We start from the raw sequence: 14,358 nt of genomic DNA, 5'->3' as shown, positions 1-14,358 counted from the left end.
CAAAACTGATATGAAGGGAAAGCTGAAATACACTAGGGAAATTCCTTCACTGAATAGTAGCCTTTGAGTATTCTAATGAGTCATTTTTATTACCTTACCACTGAACATGAGAATGGCCATAAAGGGTCAGACCAATGGTCCATTTAGCCCAGTATCCTTCTTCAGTGGCCAATGCCAGAGGCTTCAAAGGGAATGAATAGAACAGGGAAATCATCAAGTGATCCATCCCCTGTCATCCAGTCCCAGAATCTGGCAGTCAGAGGCCTAGCGATACCCAAAGCAGGAGGTTGCTTCCCTCACCATCTCGGATAATAGCCATTGATGGAACCATCCTCCATGAACTTATCTAATTCTTTTTTGGACCCAGTTGTAGTTTTGACCTTCACAACATCCCATGACAATGAGTTCCACAGGTTGACTGTGTTGTAGGAAGAAGTACTTCCAATTAAATTAATAGGCATCAGGCTTAAAACAAAAGGATGATGCCTGCTTCCTGTGTTCCATGAAGGGGTAAATAACACTTCCTTATTCACTTTACACATACTATTCATGATTTTATAGACTTCTATCAATTCTCCACTTAGTTGTCTCTTATCCAAGATGAACAGCCCCCGTCTTTTTAGTCGCTCCTCATATGGAAGCTGTACCATACCCTTAATCTCTTTTGGTGCCCTTCTCTATACCTTTTCCATTTCCAATGTATCTTTTTTGAGACGGGGGTGACCAGAACGGCACACAGCACTCAAGGTGTGGGCATACCACACATTTATATAGTGGCATTATGATAATTACGGTCTTATCGATCCTTTTCCTCATGGTTCCTAACATTGTTAGCTTTTTTGACTGCCATTTCACCTTGAGCGGATATTTTCAGAGAACTATCCACAGTAACTTCAAGATCTTTTCTCGAGTGGTAACAATTAATTTAGACTCCATCATATTGTATGCACAGTTGGGATGCAACACTGAATATCTGCCATTTTGTTGCCCAGTCACCCAATTTTGTGAGATCCCTTTGTACCTCTTTGCAGTCTGCTTTGTACTTAACTATCCTGAGTAGTTTAGTATTCTCAGACAACTTTGCCACAGTTTATCCCTTTTTTCAGATAATTTATGAATATGTTGAAGAGCACAAGTCCCAGTACAGATTCCTGGGAGACACCACTAATAACCTCTCTGACCATTTATTCCTACCCTTTGTTTCCTCTCTTTTAACTAGTTACTGATCCATAAGAAGACCTTCCCTCTCATGACTGCTTACTTCGCTTAAGAGCCTTCGATGCAGGACTTTGTCAAAGGCTTTCTGAAAGTCCAAGTACACCATAGCCACTGGATTCCCCCTTGTCCATGTTTGTTGATTCCCCCCACAGGAATTCCAATAGATTGGTGATGCAGGACATCCCCTTACAAAAGCCTAGTTATGACCCTTTTCAAATGGTGACCTGTGTATATGCAGTACATTTCACACAAGTTCGTTTGCTAAGCTTGTGACGTGCAGCCAAAGGAATCCCATCTTGCGTGCTGAAAAGCATACGGCAAGTTCAATGGACTTGGCTAGCCCCGCTATGACACATCTTTGAAAGTCTGCAGCTGAGAGAGGCACAAAGCAGAGCTCTTAAAGTTTACATGAGAAGGACGCTCTCCTGCAAATCTGCCAAGGTAGCAGGACAGCAGCTTCTTGAGAGCCTCCTGAACACTGTATACTTGAGCTGTTTAACTAGCTGCACAGTACAAGAAATGACACTCATCATTACATATTTACAAGCAAGCCAAGCTGCAAAACTCTAGAGCACAGCTTCTTTATAAAAACTTAGGCTATTTCACATTCAAAATACATCAAGAGAAACAAACATGTGCAAGGTAAGGAATTACTGGATTAAGAAGTAAAACTACAGTAGGCCAACAACCCTTTAGGACTTTGGGGCAAACCCAGCATGTGTTTTTCTCTGAAAACCCTAAAAAGTAAAGTCAGGAACGTGAATCAATGTATTCAGTGACTGAGAATAGTGAAAAAGAGTACAACATTTCTTCAGAGAGACTGAAATTAGTTTACTTCAGCTGTAAGCTCTAGTTTCACTAAGCATGGTTGAAGACACTGACAGATATTAAAATGGCAAGCAACAGTAAGTACCTTTTGGGATCCAGTCTGGCCATTACCAGTCTTGCGCCAGGCCAGCTTTCATCTTTCCCACTATGGTACATGATTACAAAGTCAACATGGTTGAAGAGGTAGAAAGTGTCCCTCTTGTTAAACTGAGACTGCAAAATAAAAACGTTTCCAATAGAAGAGGTAATACTGTAGTAAAAGATCAAAAAACACCAAAATAATTGTATGGGGGGGGGAAGGGGGGAGATATAGAACGGATGGGGGGAACAAGGAGTATTCTGTGTATTCTCAAAATAGAAGACATTACAAGGAAGACAACAAATCTACAAAAGCAAAGAAAATAAAGGTAAAGAATAAACTTTGCATTCCACAAGGTTTAAAAACAGTATACACCAGCCTTGCAAGTTCATCACGAGAAGCCAGTCCAGACACAAGTCTTCTCACTCTTTACTATTCCCCATGTACCCCACACTAACTGAAGTCCGTTGTCATCCTCTAGTGGCTAGAGCACAGAGATGCAAGCCTGCTTCTATCTGAACTAACACATGTGGTTCTTCAGCTGAACAGTAGAGGCTCATTTTAGATCCAGTATTCAATTCCCTCAGATGACCAATCCGGAGGTGATGTTAAATTTGCACTAGCAAATTTCTTGACAAATAACTGACTACTGGGTGCATTTCCACTGGCAATAGCAATGATGGAAGCTGTAGTGCATATCAAAATAGCTAATTCTGTAGTAATAGTTAGCCTCTGGTAACAAGAGGGCAGCTACTGTTTGTAAAACCCATAGTGAGTCCGTCTGTTCTATCACTTCCATTGTTGCTATTGCTCCAGGAGTGCAATGGTGATGTATGACAACAGTGACGTTTACTAGTCTAGACAAAGCCTAACATAACTAAGTCTGATTGATCTTTCCTTTCTCCGCCCTCCTCTCCCCCCACACATTTTTTCTAAAGAGGTTTGTTTGCTAATAACTAGTCCCAGAAAGTGTTAGTGAACTAACAGTTAACTTCAGTTTCAAAATGCCTTCAGAAAACACTTCCACAGCACTCCAATCCCCTTCCCCAGCATTTCAATTTTTCAATTCAATCTTTCAGTCTGTGTAATGGGATTTTCACCCAGAAACAGCACCTGAATTTTGAGGTAAAAATGCCCTCTTCCCTCATGCCTTGCTGCATAGATTAAATCAGTTTCTCTCTTGAAAGCACTCAGATTAGGATTCCAACAAAATTAACAACGGAAAGCCCTAGCGTTGAAAAATCTAATCCTCTAAGATCCAGTGACTCTAGATTCTTTTCCTTCCCCAATTACTGCATCTGAAGAAGAGAGCTAAGTCTCTCGACAGCTTGTGTCTACAAATATTAAATCTGTTAGTCTTTAAAGTGCCACAGAACTCTCGTTGTCTTTGCTGTATACAGACTAACACGGCTACCCCTCTGGAACCTTTTATTATTGGCAGTGCTAGTTTTCCAACATTTTGCTACAACTCTCCAATAACTGTGTGTTTAGTCATTGTTTTGTTCTCTTTGGCAGTGTGTGCAGTTTAAGTAGTCTAAATTAAGGGTTCTGGAAGCACTGAAAAATTAATCAGCTGCAGCAAGTGTGGGGATATGCAGTAGCCCTGTTGGCATGTTATATTATCCCTTTTTTTTTTTTTTAAAGCAGTAATAGTTTCTGAATTTGGGTAGGATAGAATACGTACCTTGGTGCGTTTTTAAAAAGATGCTGGAACGATGCATAGCTTTCTACCACCTTTGCAATGTAAACGTATAGGCATAACCATTATCATGAGCAAGGAAGACCATGCCACAGTTACTTCTCTGGTACAATGCCTTATAAATATATTTAATCCATTCATCTGTACATGGAGACAGGCTATGACATCCACTGCTGCAGAAGCACTGTACAGAAGAGCTAGTGCTTTACGTAAACATGTACACTTTATAAATAAGCTTGCACTGCATACTGGTGTCTCTTTCTGAGAAAATCATTTGGTATCTGTTTATCAAAACCCAGATAAGTTGATATCTTAGATACAGCCAATATCCATTTTCCAGACAATTGTTAGATTTATCACTGTACAAATGTAACCAAAAAATGTTGTTTTACTAATGGATTCATGTATGAGCCCTGTTGTAACATTTGTATGATATGTTTTACTGTATTCCCCTTCACACACTTGCTGCTAACAGTTTTCTCCATCAAAGCAGTGTTTGACAAGTCTTTCCACTACTCTGAAAAAACTAGGTATATTTTATTGCCATTTTGAGTGCTACACATTTTTGCAACAAACACATCAGTACCCCTTTTCTTGGTGTTTGCTGGAAGGTTTCATTCTTGGTGAGATCTTGAAATAAGCTGCATGCAGCATGAGTCCCAATAAAGTCAGTGAGGTCCTGCATCGAGCAGGACCTGGGCTTAGGTTTAAAGCTCTACAATTTCTGAGTTAGGGAAGTAGCAGAGAAGAATATGGCATTAACATTGTGAGAAGAGTGTATTTTTTCACCCTTGCAGAACTGGAAAAGGTACAAGGATTTTGCCCAAACTTTATTAGAAATTCCCCTTGGCCAGAGACTAAACATGAAGTTTTGTCACAAAATGTATTTCAGAAAGTTAAGCTCATGCAATACCAGGAAGTTAAGTATGAAGTTGTTTTGCACCTTTAACTACAGCGTTTACTACAAACTGTTGCAGAAAACCATATAACGCGTAAATGAGGAACGTTTGATTACATAACTAGGTGGTTACCTTTGTCAACACACACACTGTAAATCTTATTTAACTATATTCAAGTTTTGCATATCAAGCCTGTTTTAGACTCTAAGCACACAGCTCTTTATTAAAAACAAAAAAACATGACCAGGACTAATGAGTACATGATCCCAACACTAGTTTTGTAGTTAGACCCATATCTGGCCATATTAAAGAAATAAGCTCTCACCACTTACATTTATAACGCAAGCATCTTTAACTCTGCCCTCTGGAGTAATAAAACATCCTATTGGAAATCCTGGATTACAGTATTTGTGTTCAGCTTCCACTTCATAACACCATGTTACAGGCATATTATCAATAATCCTAGACAAAGAAATTTTAAACAGGCAACTCCTTAGTAAGAAATGTTATCTAATTATTCCTTTATTTTTAAGTTATATTTAATATGCAAGTAAATGCCACAGGGTTTTAGTTAGGTCTCAAAGAATACTATGTCACAGGACAATTACTAGATAGAAGGTGTCACCTCTCAGAACAATTTATTAGATTATGTTATTTTTCATTTTGCTGTTCATAGTAGCGTATGTCTCAACTCACCAGTGATGTTGATAATTCAATTGCATTCCTTTCTTCAAAAAATCCAGTTTATTTTTGTCATCACTTTTTTTTGGGTCATATGATTTTGTACAAGCTATCTTGCATGTTTCCGTTTTGTTAAATGTAAACTGTTACCAAAACACACAAAAAGAGCAATTTTAAAATTTTGCTCTCAAAGTACCTTTCTAAAAAGCCATTATTTTTCATCCAGATCCTTGCCTATCCCACCAAAAATTCCTGAAGCCAAAGTTGGTTTCCTATGGAGCAGTTTCAACTCAGTTTGAGAACCAACAATGCTGCACATCTTATGCAAAATATTTCACCTGTACATTCCTAAAAACACATACGTCTCTACAACAATTTGAATAATTCAGGTGAACAACTATTTGAAACATTAACCATAAGATTTTTTTAAAATAATCTGCTTTCAAATTGACAAAAAGTATTACACCAGTTAAGAGAGCAATCACATTAGCTTTACTTAGCAATGCATTATGAAATTACCCATGTTGTCAACAATGCTTCCTTGTATACTATGTTTTAATTTTAGCTGCCATAGCACATGATGACAAACTATGAGGCAATGCTGGCAAATTACAGCAGCAAGATAGACAACATTTCCACCTGAAGTTCACTTTTCCATTAAGCAATTTTTTTCCACACATATATTTCTAATCTAGTTTTACAGTGTGGTCAGAATTTATAGTTGTGTTAGTTAACACGTTACAACACAATTAAAAATCCTATGATATAGAAGCCCTAAGAGGGAGAGGAAGTTATTGCTCACAAGTATTTCTGAATGGCTTGTGGGCCACTTCAGCCAAAAGAAAAAAAGATAAACTCGGCAGATAAATACTGCCACATCACACCAAAAACTCTACTGAATTGTGTGTGTAAGGGTAAGTATACTGAGGACCAAACTAAGTTCCATTGCAAGCTGCCCACAATTTTGCACATATGGGTACTTGAATAACGTGTAAAATATAAAGTTAAATACTTCTTTAGTAGATTGGGATGAAATTCTCACTTCCCATGCACTAAATTAACAATGACCAAGATAATGCTTTATAGCGACAGTACAAAACCCATACTTGTTATCTCCTCGCTTTCAATCATCTGAATATGATTGAAGGAAAGATTCTTTTAAGTGAATTTAAGATTGCAACTATGAAATGTAACCAGAATCACTTTAGATAGCTAGAATAACCTTATATGGTGACGATGCTATTCTTTCTCCAAACAAGATTTGTCCAAGATTTTCTGAAGGTCTTTTTTCTGCCATATCTTGACAGAAGTCAAAACTGAAAAAAATTAGAGTCTTTAATGTTAATACATTTTAGGCTGAAATTTACAGTTTCAAGATAAATCAATTAATTAAGCTATATCCAGGAGTTTTCATGTTTTTTTTTAAAACCAACAATGGTTAATACAGCATTCAAAGGTTGACTCCAGGTGCAGAGATTAGGTACAATCCACTGCACAAAGTAACTTTTTAAATCAATTCATCACCAAAGCACTCCATAGTTCAAGTAATATTGTAGTCACAGTGCCCTTTTCACACTGCAATTGAAGTAAGATGATAGCAAGTTCCAGACTAAAAATAGTAAGAAAAATCACACAACGCACTGTTTATGTCCCTTCCAAGAAATAATGCCAAATGAAGAACAAAAAAAAGATTCCTTAAAGATGGAAAATTAACATGACAGGCGTATATTCTGTAGAGGGACAAATTTGATGCCTTTTATATCAGTATGCAAAAAAAAAAAAAAAAAAAAAAAAAAAAATCCATTCACTTGTCCAGAAGTCCGCCTTTTTTCAAACAGCTGAAGGTAGGGAAATATAACTGTCCATGATCTCTATGGGTACATCTATATTATAAAAAACACACTTGAAATGAGTGAATGAGAAGCTTTTGCTAACCAGTATGTGGGCCTAAGACAAATGGCTTTCTTCAGCATTTAATACATACAGATGTAGTGTTGTCTTACCTAACTAGCCTCCAGTATCTCAGGTGCTATTCATTGCTTTTCCAACCAAAGGCAGAGTGGAATTTTCAAGACTTGTTATTCCCCAGTGTGCTCAGCAGTAAAATTTAAGACTCACATAAATGTCACACTTATGCTTATGGCTTTGCCAAGCAGCAGCAAAGCCGGGCAGTGACATTCTTTACAGAAAAGAACAAAAAAAATCCCCTTCCCCCCCCAAAAAAAACAAAACAAAAAACTAAAAACAGAGGCTGGGAGAGAAACAGAAAAATGACGACCTCCTTCTTCTTCACAGTAACCAGGAGGCCCTGGGAGAGAAGACACTGAAAGCTCTGGTCTTAGAGCAGATAGAGTGGGGTTGAATTTCAAACTGATCAACTATCTAATATCTACACAGAACTCCAAAGGAGGACCCATGGACGAAACCCCAACAGAAAACCCAGTAACTTCCCCTCTTTCCCCAACAGTGTAGGGGTTGAATTTCTAGCAGAACATAGCTGGTGAACCCCTACTATCCCGCCAACTTTCATCTTTCATACCTATCTCTGAACAGAAGGCTTACTCCTCCAGCTAGCAGGTGCCTGGCAGTTCTTTCAAGGTGTAATACATATTGTATCAAGTTACAAATTATATTGCCATTATTTTATATAAACTAAAGTGACGATAAAAAACATGCTTTCAAACACTTCTAGAATCCTATTATAATATACTTACGCATCATATTCATAAGGTAGAACTGATTCTACTGAGTCCAGTCTATTCACAAACAGCTGAATTTGTGACTAAAAGAATGAAAAAGTGTATAAGTAACATATACCGTAATACAAGAAAAGGCTACAGTGCTTTTATCCATGTGAGAAGTATCTTAAACTAGTAAAACCCAAGTTTAGAAAGACTGTTTTTATCTTTTACATTCTGCTGTGCAATGCTAGAAAGACAAATTAAAGACCTTGACTAGATCAAAATCTTTGCACCTGTTTTCCAGTAGTAGCAGATTAGTAGCTCACACTAGACACTTGTGTAAATGCTAGTGCAGACAAAACTCAGATTTTTAAAACGGTGGTTAAAAACTCCTTAGCTCTAACTACACTAGTGCTTACCAGGCTGTTCACACAGCCCAGGCCAGCCACACCAACTGAAAGACAGGTACCAGCTTTTCTAGTACAGACACACTTATACAGGGAAACTGCCCACTTTGCAGAACTGAGCAGAAAGTTCTCACATTTTTATGGCGCCACATCACAAAAGAAACACTGATAATTTTTCAGCACCAAGGAGTCTGTAATGACTGAAGAAGTCAGAGTGCTGTTTGAAGGGCTCAAGGGCATAAGAGACAATGCCGTAATGCACAAGCAGTCTTGCCCCTCTGCCAAACTCCTATAGGTGACCAGTTTGAAGCAAGAGGATTTCTAGACACCTACCAAATGGTTAGAAACATTAAAAAAAGTTTATCATCCACACAATTGTGTGCTTAACACCTGGTTTTAAAGTGTTCCCAGACCATTTGCTTTGTAACTTTATGTAACTTGGAAATGCTTTGAGTTACAGTTTGCACCAGATTCATTATGGCCGTTCTTATGTTCTTAGTGTGTCAGACCAATGGTCCATCTAGCCCACTGTCCTATCTTCAAATAGTGACCAATGCCAGATGCTTCAAAGGGAACGAACAAAACAGAGAAATCATCAAGTGATCCATCCCCGTTGTCCAGTCCCAGCTTCTAGCAGTTTGAGGCTTAGGACACCAAGAGCATGGGGGTATAGCCCTGATCATCTTGGCTAATAGCCACTGATGGACATATGCTCCATGAACTTACCTAATACTTTTTTAACCCAGTTACACTTTTGGCAGTCACAACATCCCCGGGCAATGAATTCACGGGTTGACTGTGGGTTGTGTGAAAAAGTACTTCCTTTCATTTCTTTTAAACCAGCTGCCTATTAATTTCATTGGATGACCCTCTGTTCTTGCGTTCCATGAAGGGGTAAATAACACTTCCTTATTCACTATCTCCATACCATTCATGATTGTATTGACTTCTATCATACCCCCCTTCGGCATCTGCTTTCTAAGTCTTTCTACTCTCTCCTCACATGGAAGCGGTTACATAGTCATTTTCATTGCCCTTCCCTCTACCTTTTCCAATTTTAATATATCTTTTTTGAAATGGGGCGACCACAACCGCACGCAGTGTTCCAGGTGCAGGTGCACCACGGATTTACACAGTGGCATTACAGTATTTTCTGTCTTATTATCTAGTCCTCCCCTATGGGTGCCGATCCTTCTGTCAGCTTTTTTGACTGCTGCTGCACAGTAATCGGATGTTTCCAGAGAACTATCCACACCGCCTCCAAGATTTTTTCCCTGCACCGTGATGCCTGCTTTGGCCCCCCTGATTTTCTGCGCACGGCACCCTGTTCAAAGAAAAGCTGTATTGTATGACAGACCCACCGCTCCTCAGGGTGGACTGGCAGGATCAACGCCACATCCACCGCAGAGATGCTGAAAGCCCCGCGGGAAGGGAGGGGAGTGTCCCTGTCCGAAACCCCACCACAGGAAGGAGAGAACTGGGGGGTGGGCGGGACTCTCTCCTCCCAGCAGAGCCACTCGCTGCGCCAAGGATCCCGAAGGCCGAGCACTGAGAAAGGGGCATTCCCCCCCATACCCAGCTGGGCTCCCCTACAAACCCCCACCCCGGCCCTTGGCAGGCTGCAGCAGGCCACGAGCGCTCCCCCACGCACGGCTCCCCTGCCATGCCCGCCCCCAGGAGCGCCGAGACCAGGCCCCGGCCGGGCTCCAGGCCCGGCTCCCCCGCGGCCCGGGCCGCTCTCACCTGGCAGCCCTCCGGCGCCTCCTTCGGCTCGCAGAAGCTGACGGGGGCCAAGCCGGGCAGGTAGAAGGCGGCGCAGAGGGGAGCCGAGCAGCCCAGCAGCAGGATCCCGGCAGCCAGCAGCCCCATCGTCCCGCCTGCTGCGAAGGGCTGGGGTGGGGGTGGGGGAAGGAGGGACAGCCCGAGCCGGGACCGGACGAGGCAGCGCCCAGCTCCGGGAGGCGGCCGAGCTCAAGTGCCTGGCTGTGGCGGCGACGGACGACGGCGTCACAATCGCGCTCCCCAGCGCCTGCGCACCTCGGCCTCCCCCCCCTGCACCACCTGATGAGGCCCCGGGCGCCAACTTGAGTGAGGGCGCAGGGCCTGGCAGGGCGTCCCATGGGCCTGCGCCTGCGCCGGCGGCGGGAGGGAGGAACAACGGCCCCGCCCCCACGTTATGGCGCCAAACTCCGGACTTGAGTGACGCCTTCCTGCTCCATCCTCTCTCCCACTCTGGGTGGGCGGACGGGTGCGTCTGAAGGCAGGGGCCGTGCTGCTGTCCGTGCCCCCCCCCGGCCAGAGAATGGGCTTAACATTGGGACTGCCCTGGCGGCCCCACGGCACCCTCCCCTCAGCTCTGCCCTCACATCCCCGTGGACCTACAGCCCCGTCCCCTCACCACTGCCCTCACGTACCCCAACACTACAGCCCCGTCCCCTCACGTACCCCAACACTACAGCCCCGTCCCCTCACGTACCCCAACACTACAGCCCCGTCCCCTCACCCCTGCCCTCACGTACCCCAACATTACAGCCCCGTCCCCTCACGTACCCCAACACTACAGCCCATCCCCTCACCAGTGCCCTCACGTACCCCAACACTACAGCCCCGTCCCCTCACCACTGCCCACACGTACCCCAACACTACAGCCCGTCCCCTCACCACTGCCCTCACGTACCCCAACACTACAGCCCGTCCCCTCACCCCTGCCCTCACGTACCCCAACATTACAGCCCCGTCCCCTCACGTACCCCAACACTACAGCCCCGTCCCCTCACCAGTGCCCTCACGTACCCCAACACGTACAACACTACAGCACTACAACCTACAGTCCCCTCACCCCTGCTCACCTCACGTACCCCAACACTACAGCCCCGTCCCCTCACCACTGCCCTCACCTGTCCCAACACTACAGCCCCGTCCCCTCACGTACCCCAACACTTCAGCCCCGTCCCCTCACCCCTGCCCTCACGTACCCCAACATTACAGCCCCGTCCCCTCACGTACCCCAACACTACAGCCCGTCCCCTCACCAGTGCCCTCATGTACCCCAACACTACAGCCCCATCCCCTCACCCCTGCCCTCACGTACCCCAACACTACAGCCCCATCCCCTCACCCCTGCCCTCACGTACCCCAACATTACAGCCCCATCCCCTCACGTACCCCAACACTACAGCCCGTCCCCTCACCAGTGCCCTCATGTACCCCAACACTACAGCCCCGTCCCCTCACCCCTGCCCTCACGTACCCCAGCTCTACAGCCCCGTCCCCTCACGTACCCCAACTCTACAGCCCCGTCCCCTCACACCTGCCCTCACATACCCCAACACTACAGCCCCATCCCCTCACGTACCCCAACACTACAGCCCCATCCCCTCACCCCTGCCCTCACGTACCCCAACACTACAGCCCCGTCCCCTCACCCCTGCCCTCACGTACCCCAACACTACAGCCTTGTCCCCTCACGTACCCCAACTCTACAGCCCCGTCCCCTCACCACTGCCCTTGAGCAAATCACTTAACCTCTGTGCCTTATTTCCACCCCTTCCCCATCTGTAAAATGAGGCTAATGATTTACCCTAGAGGCTCTTGTGTGGCTTAATCAATTCAGGTGTGTAGTGCCAGTTAAGGTTCATGGATGGCAGGAGCTGTAGAAGTACACAGGATTGTTATTAATTATACTAATCAATTAATTTATTATTCCTAAACTAGACCAATTTTATTCTTCTGACACAAGAGAGGGTTGACTTTTGTTTTTTTTTAAGCTCTCTTCTCAGCCGTTTCTTTGCTTCTCCTCTCGTAAAGAGTTACTTTCACACTGGGGAAAACTGAATGAGAAGCTTAATCACCAATATAATAAATTGCCATTAATTTGGGGTATCCTGTCTGCTATTACTGAAAAATTTGAATTTGATAAGGGACTTTTTTCCATCATATTCCAGCTTCACCTTGATCCTGTACTACAATCATCCCACATTTATGAAATCATAGAGTAGACATTATGTCACAAATTCATCATTATAACTTCCCGCGCAGGAGCAATTGGAGCTGAAGATTGGCTGTAAGGGTTATCATTTTACAAGCTCTGGTTTAAAGATAAATCAACACCTAATCTCTGAAAGGTTTAATAAAAACAGACCATTAGCTTAAAAAAAAATTATTCAAAATCCTCATTCAAAATCCCAAACACAAAAGCAGTCTCGCAATAGTGAAGCTACAGCCAATATATCCCAGTTAAGAAGGCTCACCTTTCAAAGTGCTAAAAGAGCTGGGTACGTTGTCCTGCACATTGCTTTGATAAACTGATAATTAGTTAGCTATTATGGCAAGAAAAATTCCCAGAGTGAACTTTAAGGTAAATAATTTATACTTAAAATAGTTTAGAATTTTCCAGTAGGCTAAACCCATGTTTCTCCTACTTTTCAAAGAATGATCAGTGTTATATTTTCTAATGAGAACCACTAAAGTACTTTTACACTGGGAAAACCTTTAAAACAAATAATATTTATGCTATAAACAAAGAACTCTACTAATAAGTTTCTTGTTATCCTTCTTAATTATTGAAAATAACCCATGTTGGACTGAAGACCTCTATACTTCAGTTAGAGGTGAGAAAACCTTTCAAGGAGAAATCAAAACTATTGGCTAGTAGTCCAGGTCTTGAGTTCATATGGAATGGTCATTTTGAATTGGGACTGGTTATGGAGCAAAAATGAGGCAAGAAAAATAGCAACTGTGATATATACAAGTATTCCTTCCCCAAGATTTTGATGTCCCCTGATCCTGAAATATGTTCCATTGGATGGATCCCCTACACCCATGCAGACAACAGATATCCAAGACTGCACTGTGGTAAATATTGTCATAGGTAAGTTTTTTTTTTTTTTACTATAATGGCAGATCCTTAAGTAGACACTTTTTTATAATGTGCATTGGTCTTTAGGAAAATGTTTATTATATTTAGAAAAGACTAATCACTTACGATTTAAAGTACAGATAATTTAAGAAAAAACATTTAAAATGCTGTAACCCTTTCAGATAGCCTTAACAAGAAAGATGGATTTTGGAGCTATTCTATAAAACGCTTGTTAATAATTTTATCAAGCATTTAATGTTTAATATGCATTAGGAAATTTAATTGTGTATTGCAATGCACCTGTAATATTGTGCCTGTATAATATTTAAAAAACCCTTTTAACATTAAATGATACTATAGTGATTTTGAAGCTGGATTTTTTTCCGTTACTGAATTTTAAGTTTGTTTAGTGAAATCCTCCAGTAATAAACAAGTAGAAAAATTATGACAACAGAATATATATTATATTCAGGTGTTGAAGATCAGTACTATTTGACTGATGTCATATTCATGGATAGCTGCAACCACTCCACATTCTCACAGGCTGTTCTGGCGTTAATGAATGGGAACCAGCTCAGCCTCAATGATATCTGGGCAGTTGTATGTGATAACCCAGCATACTGCATGAAAACATACAGAGAAGCACTGAAATGTGTCATGCCCAGGTGTACATGTGACATGTCTATGTCACATAATAAATCTGATAGATGAGACATGGCAGCATTTTCACATCTTTAGCGATGTGTCATCTTTTGTTACTAGGATGAAATCTGCCTTCTTCAAAAAGCCAGCCAGAAAGCGAAGATGAGTTTCTTCTCTTAGAAGATGTGCACACCACGAAGATCCCCCCTGAAGCAGTACACAAAATATGGAATAGCTGGTTTCAGGTAGTGAAATATCATGCAGAGCACACAGATCTCTACCAGGACTTTTTTGAAACAGAGAAGTACACCACAGGCTGTGACAAACCTTTTGACATTACTTCGCAGTCAGGAAAAATCGGACTTG

General features: G+C 42.4%; 1 protein-coding gene across 1 annotated transcript in view; it reads right to left on the bottom strand.

The window, feature by feature from the left end:
* LOC137153056 (transmembrane 9 superfamily member 2-like) overlaps positions 1–10,540 on the bottom strand; it is a 38,973-nt gene extending 28,433 nt beyond the window's left edge. The window contains exons 1-6 of the mRNA XM_067548073.1: positions 10,236–10,540; positions 8,119–8,186; positions 6,627–6,720; positions 5,420–5,547; positions 5,056–5,185; positions 2,132–2,259 (exon numbers count right to left, since the gene is read on the bottom strand). Coding sequence (XP_067404174.1) covers positions 2,132–2,259; positions 5,056–5,185; positions 5,420–5,547; positions 6,627–6,720; positions 8,119–8,186; positions 10,236–10,361 — 674 coding nt within the window. The 5' untranslated portion in view covers positions 10,362–10,540. The remainder of the gene's footprint in view (positions 1–2,131; positions 2,260–5,055; positions 5,186–5,419; positions 5,548–6,626; positions 6,721–8,118; positions 8,187–10,235) is intronic.
* Positions 10,541–14,358: the final 3,818 nt, after the last annotated feature.

The sequence above is a fragment of the Emydura macquarii genome, unplaced genomic scaffold, assembly GCF_026122565.2.
Source record: "Emydura macquarii macquarii isolate MOO-44397 ecotype Brisbane River unplaced genomic scaffold, CSIRO-AGI_Emac_v2 contig_1253, whole genome shotgun sequence".
In the NCBI taxonomy this organism is placed as follows: domain Eukaryota; kingdom Metazoa; phylum Chordata; order Testudines; family Chelidae; genus Emydura; species Emydura macquarii.
The sequence above is the reverse complement of the archived record's forward strand: the minus strand, read 5'-3'. Positions and strand labels throughout refer to the sequence as shown.